This window comes from Scleropages formosus, chromosome 5, assembly GCF_900964775.1.
Source record: "Scleropages formosus chromosome 5, fSclFor1.1, whole genome shotgun sequence".
Taxonomy (NCBI): domain Eukaryota; kingdom Metazoa; phylum Chordata; class Actinopteri; order Osteoglossiformes; family Osteoglossidae; genus Scleropages; species Scleropages formosus.
This window is the reverse complement of record NC_041810.1, coordinates 2,053,167-2,066,479: the sequence shown is the minus strand read 5'-3', so window position 1 is coordinate 2,066,479 and position 13,313 is coordinate 2,053,167. Positions and strand designations below refer to the sequence as shown.

Here is a 13,313-nt window from a genome sequence, read left to right as displayed (position 1 = left end):
CCTTGGTGAATAAGGTGTGTGGGCTGGTAACACTACATAGAGTTCATTGGAAATCGCTTTGTTTATTTTTAAGGGGGGGCGAGGTGGCGCAGTTGGTTGGACCGGGTCCTGCTTTCAGTGGGTCTGGGGTTCGAGTCCCGCTTGGGGTGCCTTGCGACTGCCTGGCGTCCCGTCCTGGGTTTGTCCCCTCCCGCCCTACGCCCTGCGTTACCGGGTAGGCTCCGGTTCCCCGCGACCCCGTATGGGACGAGCGTACCCAGAGACTGTAGAATGATGGATAAACCTTTTTGCGGCTACTTATAAACTGTTCACAAAGCGGAATGTGAAAAATTAACTGCGCTTTGGGTTTGGAACCACGTGTCTGCATCCAAGTCTCTTTTCTTTACTCGTTCCATGAGCGTTACTGTGGTAAGTGCTGTGCGCTGCAAGAGGGCGTGTGACAGACAGCCGCACGAGCACCAAACACCTGACGTATGCTGTGTGAGCGCGTGGGACGCGCGCCGAGCCTTTCGCTTTCTGTTTCAACGTGCACCCCAACGGAGGCGAGCCGAGGACCCCCCGGAAGAGCCGTTTCTTTACTGTGGTGTAGGTGAACTGCCGCCAACTCATTATACTACTGTTTTATTTTTAATTAACAGTCATGATTCAGTGTCATCACTTCTAGCTGTGATACCACTTTGTTCAAGGTGACTTGCACTGCCGGGTAACAGACTTTACACTAAATTTACCCGTCTGTAGAGCAGGGACCATCACTTCAGGGTCAGTACCCTTTAGCAGTGGAGTGGGATTCGATCATTCGTGATTCGAACGGATATTTCGGTTACAAGAGAACAATCCCGAGCACCGCGCTGCGTGCCGTTATTGAGTGTAATGAAGTGAGATTATTCTTATAGTTTTTCATGAGATTGTCTGCAACTGACCGCTTTTTCTGGAAACTGTTTACATCATCAGTTTTGCGGTTCATGAAAGTGAAACTAGATGATGCCGTGTGAAAACAAACGAAAGTAAAAGGTGAACTGAGCTGCACCATCATGGTGACCATGGGGCTCTAGGAAGAGTTTCTGGTTATTAATTATAAATAATCGCAGTGTCATTATTTGTGCAAACTACAGCTGAGGTGCTGTGTGTGAAAACACAGTAGGAATACCCCGACATATGGACTCTCAAGTAAATTAGAGACTTTCGGTACGACGGCCCTAGAAAAATTGCCCGTATGTTCACCATAGGACCGACTGTTCCCGGTATTACAGACTTTTTTCCGGGGTTTTGCGCTGGACTTTTCCTCGGTGACGCGTAAATCATTAACCTATAAGTCTCATGGAAGTTAGGAGCCAGTGAGGCGCAGACTTCCAACGACGATGTAGAAATTCAAATTGTCAGCCAATCAGACGCAAAGTTTTTACCACTCGCTTAGAAATCAGGAGCCAATGAGGCGCAGACTTTTCAACAAGGATGTGGAAATCGTGAGCCAATCAGACGCAGAGTTTTTACCACTCAATTGGAAGTCAGGAGCCAATGAGGCTCAGACTTTTCATCACCGATGTGGAACTCGTGAGCCAATCAGACGCAGAGTTTTTACCAATCAATTAGAAGTCAGGAGCCAATGAGGCATAGACTTTTCAACGATGTGGAAATCATCAGCCAATCAGACTACACTTTGAGCTTAGCCAAAAGGCCGAGAAGCGATCAGACGCACAGTTTTTACCACTCACTTAGAAGTTAGGAGCCAATGAGGCGCAGACTTTTCAACAACAATGTGGAAATCGTCAGCCAATCAGACGCTGAGTTTTTACCACTCACTTAGAAATCAGGAGCCAATGAGGCGCAGACTTTTCAACAAGGATGTGGAAATCGTGAGCCAGTCAGACGCAGAGTTTTTACCACTCACTTAGAAATCAGGAGGCAAATAAGGGCCGACTTTTCAACAACGTCTGATTACGTCTCCTTAATTTTGCATTATTTTCTCCTTTGTTTTATTACAGTTTTGAGAAATGTTTTCCTTTTATTTTTAAATGTATTTTTTTGAACTCATCTCTTTCGGATTCACATCCAAGTGCTCGAAAGGTGTACGTGTTTGTTGTGTTTCATAACTTTAATAAGTTTCTTTAATAACGGGAAAGCTTTTCTGTTATTACATGATGTGTAATGTCTACTGGTTTGTACCATGGTACGTGAGAAATTGACTGGACTGAAGAATCACGTCTCTCTGCATCCAAATTTCTTTCTGGAATTTGATGAGGCACTTTTTTTTTTTTCCTTCTTCTCTCTGAGATTTACGTCGCTTTGTGGAAAAAAAAAACATCTGCTAAATACACACACACACACATTTTCAGAACCGCTTGTCCCATATGGTGTCACGGGGAACCAGAGCCTACCTGGTAACACAGGGCGTAAGGCCGGAGGGGGAGGGGACACACCCAGGACAGGACGCCAGTCCATCGCAAGGCACCCAAGCGGGACTTGAACCCCAGACCCACCAGAGAGCAGGACCGTGGCCCAACCCACTGCGCCACTGCACCCCCTTCATAAAGAAATACAATTTCTGCCCAGTTTAGTCTTTGTTAATTTACCTTCTTGATTATTTTTACATGTTGTCATCTTCATGTTTCATTTGTATGTCTTGAGACCGGTATTAAATGTTGGTGGAAATATTTGCGCATGTGCGTGAAGTCCAGGGACGCATCATTTCCTTTCCTCATTTAAACTAATGTGAAAGGACCTCCCGCTTTACAGACTCTTTGTATACGGACCGTATAACGGGGGACACCTCTATTTGGGTTCTCATGTTTCGCGAGGGACTTTGTGCCCTCCTATGAGTCTCGGCTCAGCGATTATTGTTGTAACAATAATAATAGCTGCACAAATACTGAAAATAATGCAAAACTGGAATCAACAATCCACTAACATTACAAGTTCATATAATACAGGGTTAACTGTGTTTCTGTTTCCAGCAGTTGCTTCCATATGTACGAACTGGATCCAGTGGCGTGATGGATTCTAGCACAGTAAACAGGGGAGAGGGAGACTCCGGCATGGTAAACGGCAGCATTCAGACCCCTGGTTCCAGTCTTGCCGGGGGCCCTCCGCTGGCCCTGGGTTCCCAGGAAGAGCTGCTTCACCAGATGAGCATCATCATCCAGGAGAACAAGGAGCTGAAAGGTGGGCACATCCTATCTGCACTGATACCACATTGAAACAGATGAGAACTTTGTGAAACCTAAAGGTTGTTTGCATGAGGCTACAGAGGCATAAATACAGTACAATGACTTAGCGATAAAGACTTGGGAATAACACAGTGTAAACCGTTGCTGTCCCTTCCTGGGTATGTACCCCCATGTCGTGCAATGCCGGATTAGGTTCATGCTTGCGGCGACCCCGCTCGGGACTAACGGCTTCAGCCAGTATGTGTTCTAGCTACATAGAAAATGTTTTTTATTCATCCAAAATAACTCAGTATTCTGCATTTTATTCATTCACAGCTCAAAGATTTATTAATGAAAGCAGCTTCTGCATGTTTTTTACATTTACATTTAGGCACACTTATCTTTCTGCAGGTGCTTTTCTCTGCTGTGCAGCTTGGAGAGAACATGGAAAGTTCAGTGATGGTTTTTGTGATCTTCGTGTCCTATTCCTGCAGAAGCTCTGAAGCAGGCCGATTGCTCCACGAAGGGGCGCTTCGAAGCCCTGCTGGCCTGGAAGGAGAAACAGGAGCGCGAGACCGCCCTCATGAGGGAGAACGAGACACTGAGAGCTCAGCTCTGTGCCCTAGAGAACACCGCTGAGCACCTGGTGAGGTGACCCCACACTTGGCACACGCTCCTCAGCACATGCTCAGGACACATGGGCTAATGGGAGATTTAAATGATTCCTTAGCCATTTACTTTATAACATTGTGTGGACTGATTATTTAGTGCTTTGATAGTGGCATATCTGTATGTGAAACTCTTTGTCTGTTGTTGTTGTACTGTTTTTACTCTGATTTGCAGTTTAGTTTGAACAGAAGTTTTTGGTAAATGAACAAATGTAAATGTATGGGGTCATCCAAGCTGTTGTGGTGCAGTGGCAATGTCTTACTACTTTCCTTCAAGGTACACCAGATTCACTTGTTATGAACATGTGAGTTATGAATTTTCAAAGGTAGAAATGTTTTATTTACAGTTTATTTTTTATTGAGTTTTCTTTATTTACATATTTTCAAAGTTTTTTTGATTTTGTCGACATTTCCACAAGCAAAATTTATTTGACAGTGAAAGGCACCCAAAATAAGGGTGTGAGTCCAGACAAACTCAACTTTTTCCATGTTGTTTACAGCTCACTTCTGATGCTTGTGAGTGCTGGTGGTAAATAACAAGATGGCATATTTTTATGGGAAATATCAGCGAGCGCTCGTCATTAAATATCAGCTGGTGGAAACAAAATGGTTTTTTTAAAGTAGACTTAATTTTAACCTAGTGATTTAAGTCACTGAAACAATAACCTGTCCACAGTGTACCCATTGTTGCACTCTATGTATCCCGGACAGACTCTAGAACACAGTGACCTTGAGCAGGACAAGAGGGTGATTCATTATAATTGTATCTAAAGTTTTTACAGAAGTTAACCTGTGAATAAAATGAGAGGTATTTGTATTGTTAAGCTCCTATTGATTGTGACATAGCGGTTAGATTTCTAAACAAATCAAGTTAACAACAGTCTTCAGGTATGGTTGTAAGCTGAGGACCCAGTTGTGCTGCTAGATTTACATTTCCATTTATTCATATAGCAGACGCTTTTCTTCAAAGCAGCATACGTTTCACAGAAAATACAATGTGTACATTACATTAGCAAAAAGAGAGACTTAGATGCAGACGGGTAATTCTTAAGTACAGTTAGTTTGTTTCTTTCCACCACATGAACCAAATTTTACTGCTATTGTTATGATTTCCTTGCTTGAAAGACTCACTTATGTGTTCTTTTGGTGTCTGGGGTTCAGGGTTCAGAGCCTGAGGGGCTTAAGGCTTTGCTGGCACGGCTGCAGGCAGAGAAGCACGATCTGCTGGCAATAAACTCTGAGCTTCAGCTGAAACTGAACCAAAGCTGCCCTGAGGACCTTGTCGAGATCCATCTCACAGTAAGGTTCCTTCTTCACACACGCATATATACGCATATATACATATACATATATATATATATATATATATACATATACACACACACACACACTAAGAAATACCTGTATATTCAAAGCTACGTACACGCTCATGGTTACTGACAGGCCGTAAGAAATGTTTTGAAAAATCAACTTTGCACTGCATTCTGGGATTTCGGAATTTCAGTCTAACGCCAAATAAGTGTTTTTTGATGCATATTTTATATGTTGGTTTTAGCAGGCGAAAGGTCCTCAGGAGTCAGGTTTGCTGAGCAGAAAAAAGGACCCTTCTGCAGTGTGCACGTGAGTGCCCCCTGCTGTACAGTCATGGACACTGGCAGTAGAACCACAGCTCCCTGACTCTATTAAAATGCCTGTTTTTGTCACAGGCCCCAGAGTGAGCCGACCAAGTCCCGCCTGGAGGGCGAGGAGATGACGGTGAGCCGGCTGCTGCAGTCCCTCAGAGAAGAGACGGAGAAGGTGGAGAAGTTTGAGCTTGAACTCCAGGATGCGAGACGGAGGTAAGAACAGGCCCTCGGTTCCACTATGAGACATGAGGTGAGAGTCCACACTGCTCGGGCCTGGCAGCTGTAACTCGCTCTGCATGTGACAGATCATTAAATCATACTAATTACACAGTCCATGGAGGCAGCATTTCATCTCTGCAAGTTATATTTACTTATGTGTCTGACACTTTTCTCCAAAGCAACGTATAGTGTTAAGCTTCTTACATGGATTCACACATTTATACAGCAGGGTAATTTTTAGTGTATCAATTCAAGGTAAGTACCTTGCTTAATGGTTTTACAAGAGGAGATGGGATTAAAACCCAGCTCCTTTGAGTGAAAGGTGTCAGCTCTAACCACTACGCCCCCTCCTCGCCATTCTGCAAGTGGTTGCCAAGGTACATCAATAAATTGCTCTCTCTCTTTCTCTCTCTCGGGATCAGAATTGAAGAACTTGAGCAGCAAAAAAACACAAAGGTTGAAAGTAAAACCCAGACCACGCAGCTGGTGGGGGAAAGAGGTCATAGCCCCATCTCATGCAAAACGGAGGGCCAAACTGTGCATGGGGCTTCACTGCAAGGGGCTGAGGTGAGATGGGACTGCTTGGTGCATCAGTCAGCTGTTTTGAGCTTTTTTACCCCAGATTGGTTATTATGAAGAGTCATGTCTTGGTTGAAGAAGTAGGCTCTAAACAGTGTTGCACTTTTGAGAGCAGTACTAAATCTGTAATGGTACATTACTTGCTACAAAGGGAATTACATGATGAGCCAATTATAAAAATAACAAAAGTAAAAACAACAGTTTTAAATAGTATATAGCACATTACACACACACACACACACACACACACTTTCTGAACCGCTTGTCCCATACGGGGTCACGGGGAACCAGAGCCTACCCGGCAACACAGGGCGCAAGGCCAGAGGGGGAGGGGACACACCCAGGACGGGACGCCAGTCCGCCGCAAGGCACCCCAAGCGGGACTCGAACCCCAGACCCACGGGAAAGCAGGACCCGGTCCAACCCACCGCGCCACCGCGCCCCTATAGCACATTACAATAAAGATGAATTTAAAGATGTCCAGAGCAGTTCTGATATTTGCTGAAAAATAGGCACAAAATAGCTTAAATGTGACTGCTGGAGTCTCTAATGCAAAGGTCTCCTCTGGTCCATTATCAATAGTTACTTGTTGCACAATGCAGGGTCATGGTGATCCAGAGCCTATCCTGGAAGCATACAACATGAGGCAGGGTTCATACATCCTCATTTACTCTCTCTCCTATACACACACACACACGCACACACACACACACACACACACACTATGATAACTTTAGATTCCCTAGTTCATATGAAACATGCATCTTTGGACTGAAATCAGTGACCTAGCTGTTGGTTTCCCCTTGATTCCCAGTTTCCTACAGAGGTGGATAGCCTGAAGGTCCAAATGAGGGCAGTCTTTCAAGACCTGCAGAGCTTGACATCCAGGCTGGAGGACACGGAGGACATGAAGAAGAACCTTCATGACAAGTAAGACCTGAATAAAGTCTTACCTGTAAAGAGTAAAGGGAAGGAGAAGACAGAAGTGGCACGCAGGTGAAGGAAGGTACGAGGTGGTGACAAGGGCAATAGTATTTACATGGCCTATCTTGTTCTGCAGATGCAGGGACCTAGAACAGGACCGGGTCCAACTGCGGGCCCAACTGGTTGGGAAGCATGTGGTAGAGAAAGAGAACAAGGAGTTGAAGCTGAAGCTTGAGAAGAAGCAGCAGGAGACTGAGAAACTGAAGCAAGAGCTGATGGAAAAGCAGCAAGATCTGCAGGAGAATGAGCTGTTGAAGCTGAAGCTGGTGGAGAAGCAGAAGGAGATTGAGAAACTGAAGCAAAAGCTGATGGAAAAGCAGCGTGATCTGGAAGAGAATGAGCAGTTGAAGCTGAAGCTAGTAGGGAAGCAGAAGGAGATTGAGAAACTGAAGCAAGAGTTGATAGACAAGCAGCAGGATCTGGACGAGAATGAGCAGTTGAAACTGAAACTGTTGGAGAAGCAGAAGGAGACTGAGAAACTGAAGCAAGAGGTGGTTGACAAGCAGCAGGTGCTTACAGACAATGAGCAGTTGAAGCTGCAGCTGGAAGAGGTGAAGAGGGAGCAGACGAAGGCAGAACAGTGGAGGTAGGTGGACACACTGGACTGCAGAATGCAGCTTTGAATTTTACCGTGATTTGATTTCAGTGTGTAGATGATGATACTTTTATTTTCCGTGATTTAATTGTGGTGGTGTTATAGAAAGTCTTAATGGGAGACTGATTTCAGACTCTACTCTTCTTCACAGAAAGAATTTCACTCAGCTGAAGGAGGCTTACACCCTACATGTAAAAGATTCTGAGGAGAAAATCAAGAATAATAAGGTTATTCGTATAGGAGACAACCTGCTATTCAGCACACTGACCCTGTTCATTTTAACAAAATATTATACCAGTTTTGTGTGAAAACCGTACATGTAAATCCTATTATTATCACATTCCATTTTCTATGTCATAATGGAATGGAAATCTGTACTGGATTACAGGGGGATCCTCCATTGACGTCGGTGTTAAGATCATTAAGTTTAAGTCAGTTACTCATTAAATCCAAAGAATTTTTCTTAGCATAGCAAGCAATACCTTCCAACCCTTCAGACACCTTCCATAGTATGTGAATTCATTCTTTGGATAAATACTACACATAGTAGTAAAAGTAAAGCAGTTTTGGTGTAGGGATGTGACACTTGACCCCTGTCCTTGCCACCCCAAGGAGGAGATGAAGAACCTTTGCGGCAGTCTGTCAGCTGCTGAGGAAGCCCTGGCTGCCAAGCAACAGAAGATAGATGAGATGAAAGTGGAGATCTTCAAAAAGGAGCAGGAGCTGGAGACCATCTCTTTGTTCAAAGCCCAGGTATGGAAAGTAATTCCCACGGTGCCCTTTTCTATAGTCCATGTGCATTTCATAAGTGGAGATCTGGTAATTTCCAAAAAAAAATTCATGCATCAATCAGTTTTGTCATGGATGAGAAGAAATGGAAGACACATAGTCACACACACACACACACATTTTCAGAACCGCTCGTCCCTTACGGGGTCACGGGGAACCGGAGCCTACCCGGCAACACAGGGCGTAAGGCCGGAGGGGGAAGGGGACGCACCCAGGACGGGACGCCAGTCCGTCACAAGGCACCCCAAGCGGGACTCGAACCCCAGACCCACCGGAGAGTAGGACTGCGGTCCAACCCACTGCGCCACCGCACCCCCGACACATAGTCAATAAATTCAATTTACCCATCATGAAGTGATTCTAAGCCATTAACTCTTTTTTTTAACAGGTGGAGCGGGCTTTGTGGTATGATCGCTGAACTGATGTTTTTCCCATAGCGGTTATCGGATTGGCCATGGATATTCTTTTGATTTATGTTTCTAAGAAGTGTGCAAGATGACAGTCTTCTGGCTTTTTCTACTTGTATTACAAAAGATGTTTTCTGTCGGAGCAGAACTGGACACCATACCTTGTAATTGCTGTGTCATCAGTGATAATCTCTCTATCAGCCCCCCATCATCCGTAATCTCTGTCAGTCCAAGATACCTAAAATAATATTGTCAGAGAAGTACATTTAGCTGTATCTGAAAATGTAACAGAATTAGTGAATTCAAACATTTCCACATCTAAGCTTAACATTAAGGCTTATAGGAAGCCCATTGACAGGAAAATAAATACACACACACACAGTCTGAAACCGCTTGTTCTGAGCGGGGTTGTGGTGAGCCGGAGCCTAACCAGGCAACACAGGGCCCAAGGCCGGAGATGGAGGTGACCCCCGCAGGATGGGACGCCAGTCCACCGTAAGGCACCCCAAGCAGGACTCGAACCCCAGACACGCTAGAGAGTGGGACCCGGCCAAGCCCGCTGTGCCACCGCACCCCCCCGCAACAGGAAAATAAAGTAGATTAAAAAATACTGAAATTCATGTGTTCAAAATATAGCGCAGCGGTGCAGGAGTCAGTACTGGTGCCTTACAACTCCTTGGCTGAGACTTTGGATGTAGCATAAAATCCAGCTCACTCTATCTGGAGTTTGCATATTTTCCCCATGTTTGTGTGAGTTCACCACAGGTGGTTTCTTCGCAGTCCAAAGAGATGGGTTTTAGGTGGAGCGCTGACAAAATTTTTCCATTCTATTTCAACGAGCTGCTGCTCAAATATATTATTATTATTATTATTGTTGTTGTTGTTGTTGTTATTATTATACTTGATGTGGCATTTCTCATAATGTAATTCCTGTAATAACTTTTGTGTCAGAAGGATTGGCGATTCTAAATTGCCCTTAGTTTGTGTGTGTGAAATTGACCCCTGATGAGCTGGTGCCTCATCCAGAGTGCACCTTGCCTCATGCTTGTGGAATAGACTGTGGACCTCTTGGACCCTAAATTGGACAAGCAGTTATTAATAATGGATGGATGCACAGTATGCTTGAAAAATGATGTTCTGGAGGAATCTCTTCTTTTTAACAGGAGAATATTAACAAAACCTGTTCCTGCTGCTCTTTCTTCTTTTTCACCGGTTTGTAGTTGTTGCGAAAATGACAGCAAAATCCCAGCTCATACTGAATGGTTGCTGGGTGTGTGCCAGGTGTAGTTACCTGTTTACTGTGCTTCTGCAGGCAGAGGTGTACTCTTCAGACTTCTATGCAGAGAGAGCAGCTCGGGAGAAGATCCACGAGGAGAAAGAGCGCTTGATGGAGGAGCTCGAGCTTTTGAAGGAGCAGAACTGCAGACTGCAGGAGGAGATGGAGGGTCTCGGCAGGTAGACAGTGTGTTAGAGACTGAGACGGATGGCCACCTGGGGAGACAGATGTGTGAGTTAAAGATAGGGGAGACAGCAAGTTGGAGGGTCACAGCATGTGTACATGGAACAGATGGGTGGAAGCCCCTTAGCGAGTCAGATACGTGTGTTATATGAAGCTGCTGTCAGTTACATGCCTTCTACAAGTCAGTCATTGACAGGTGCTATTGGCTATGTAGCAAACTGTATGTAACAGACTGCTGCGTTCCTTTTTGCGTTTGTTTTTCTCTATACTGGGTCCTAATATTACAAACGTGTTAGCCACCAAGTTTTAAAGAAGCTGCTTTTTTACATTAGTTTTTTTTTTACTTCTGTATTATTGAAAATGTGTTTATTATGGAACTTCCTGCTATTAGATTGCAGTAAAGAGCACCCAGAAAGAATAGGAGTGTGGCACGAGTTTATTTCAACTTGCTACCACAGTGTTTACAGCTCCTGTCTGGTGTTCTTGAGTGTCAGTGATTAATAACTATGTGACAAACTTTGCTTATATTTATCAGATTTCAACCTTAAACATGAGCTTGTGTACATTGCTTATTTTTATTTTCAGTCGCTTTAAATCAGTTTTAAGTTTAATGCTGGTCAAAGTTCATTGCATAATGTATTTTTATTTATTATAATTATGGCTGACACTTTTACAGAACTCACCCAGCAAATAAATCGAGGTATTATACTTTTATTGATTGTATAGATAATAAAGCAAACTGAAAGTGGATAGTTGCTGACAAATGTTGCACAGGGTTATTTCAGTTTAATAACAGAAACTTAAAAAGTGCTACAACAGACTGACATTTTGTCCATGGTGTATTCTGCCTCAAGCCCTGTGTTTCCAGGATAGACTGTGGAACACAGCAACCTTGCATAAGACAAATGGTTGGTGAAAATGGTTATAAAGTCATACAGCAAAATTTTAAACAATTTTACCTTTATCTGATGTTTTTACAGAACCAAGCCTGTGAATGCATTGAGGGATGTCTCTTATTAAGCTTGTATTGATGTGACATAGTGGTTGGATTGATAAATCAACTGTGTTATGAACAGACTTCTGGTTCCAATTATGTTCATAAGCTGAAGACCCAGTGTAGTTACAGAAAAGGACTAAGTGACTGTGAGAGGCCAGTGTGTCTTTTAATGGCTGGTACAATGACAGCCATACCAAGGACCAGACTAGTGAGTCATCTCTTTGCTTTTTCTTCCAGGCAATCCCTGAATGAGCTCCAGCGTCGACACAAGGCAGACATTGTCCACCCGCGGGGGGTCGCAACACTGCTCAGCTCACAAAGAGCTGGAGGTAAGCTGGGGTCTTGAGTTGTGGTTGTACCTTTTGAAACTATTCCATAATTGTTCTTCTTATACTGTATAGTACTGCTATTCCACTGTTTTAATATGTGAATAACTCAAAAACTGATTTGTCTGTATGACAGTATATTTTCAAAATATTTTTCCAAAAGAAATGCACAAGAAAGCCTGTACTCTCTGAAGGAGTCCAGCCATTGGTGAAATGATCAGCAGTTTTTACACATCATTCTCCATCTGTTCTACTTTTGTCAAGCTCATCTGCATGTCTGACTGTTCTAGAGCCAGTAAGCCAAGGTGGAGCAGACCTGGGTCCAGACGAGGAGCCCCTGACCGAATACATCTGCCCAAAATGCCAGGGAGTCCATCCTGATCTGGACAGCCTCCAGATCCACATCATGGAATGCATCACCTGAGCCTTTGAGCCAGCAGTTCTCTGGTACTCCAAGCCCAACTCCCACCATTGGAAAGAAGAGTATGTTTATCAGCACTCGCTGTTTGAAGGCCTCTGCAAAACCTCAATACAGGGTTTCTAAATCTTAACAATGGGTTTCTCAATGGCACTTTGACCAATGTTTTTCCTCTAGTGTCCAGTTATGTTTTTTTTTTTTCTAGGCCAGGCAGAATGTGATGAAGTATATGTTGAAAATAAGCTGTTAAGATATACTGAAAAAGGGTATTTTGAAAGCACATCTCTGCATAAAAGTTCTGCTAGAATGTGATTGATTCCTTGCTACACAGGGTTAATTTGTTCTCTGAAGTCACTCTATCAGGTACATTTTTGTTATTATGGATCAAATTACTGTTATCTCTTAAGGCAAAAAATGTAGTAGGCTCCTTTGGAAAACAGTGTCACCTGAAATTAAAATGAACCAAAAAAAAAAGTCTTTTATGTAGGACAATAGTAACACTGCCAAACTTTGTTACAGATATTACCAAAATAAGTTTACATTTATTTGCTTAGCAGACACTTTTCTCTGAAGTGACTTACAACAGATACTATGTAGTGTTACCAGCCCACACACCTTATCCACCAAGGTGACTTACACTGCTAGATACACTACTTACAATGGATCACTCATTCATACATCACTGAAATACACTCTCTGTGTCACACACTATGGGGGAACCAGAACAGCATGTCTTTGAACTACAGGAGGAAACCAGAGCACCCAGAGGAAACCCACACAGACACAGGGAGAACATGCAAACTTCATGCAGATTGAGCAGGGATCAAACCCACATTCTCTCACACCACCCAGGCACTGTGAGACAGCAGTGCTACTTGCTGTGCCACTGTGCTGCTCACTTACATTCCAAATTATTAAATCTCATAACATGAATTGTATAAGAGTGAATCATTAGTGCACCATTAGTGTTACCTTTAAATTCCCATTCATAAACCACAAGAAATACTTAATTTATTAAAGTGTAAGGGTATTCATGTTGTAAAAGCTGATTATATTATTTAAATTGTGTTAAAATGTACATGTTTATACAGTTTATTTCTAAAT

At 43.4% G+C, this 13,313-nt stretch overlaps 1 protein-coding gene across 2 annotated transcripts; it reads left to right on the top strand.

Annotated features, from left to right (window-relative positions):
- Positions 1-486: 486 nt before the first annotated feature.
- Positions 487-12,786, top strand: optn (optineurin). 2 transcript variants are annotated; one of them, XM_018739505.2, is made up of 14 exons: positions 487-585; positions 2,955-3,159; positions 3,638-3,789; positions 4,973-5,110; positions 5,367-5,431; positions 5,518-5,649; positions 6,078-6,222; positions 7,049-7,164; positions 7,295-7,804; positions 7,965-8,040; positions 8,426-8,566; positions 10,322-10,464; positions 11,703-11,794; positions 12,082-12,786. In XM_018739505.2, exons 2-14 carry the CDS (start codon positions 2,991-2,993, stop codon positions 12,213-12,215), a joined length of 2,013 nt encoding a protein of 670 aa, XP_018595021.2. In that variant the 5' UTR covers positions 487-585; positions 2,955-2,990; the 3' UTR covers positions 12,216-12,786. The 2 variants fall into 2 exon arrangements, with proteins under 2 accessions (XP_018595021.2, XP_018595022.2); XM_018739506.2 differs by having other exon boundaries at positions 2,952-3,159.
- The last annotated feature ends 527 nt before the right edge of the window (positions 12,787-13,313 follow it).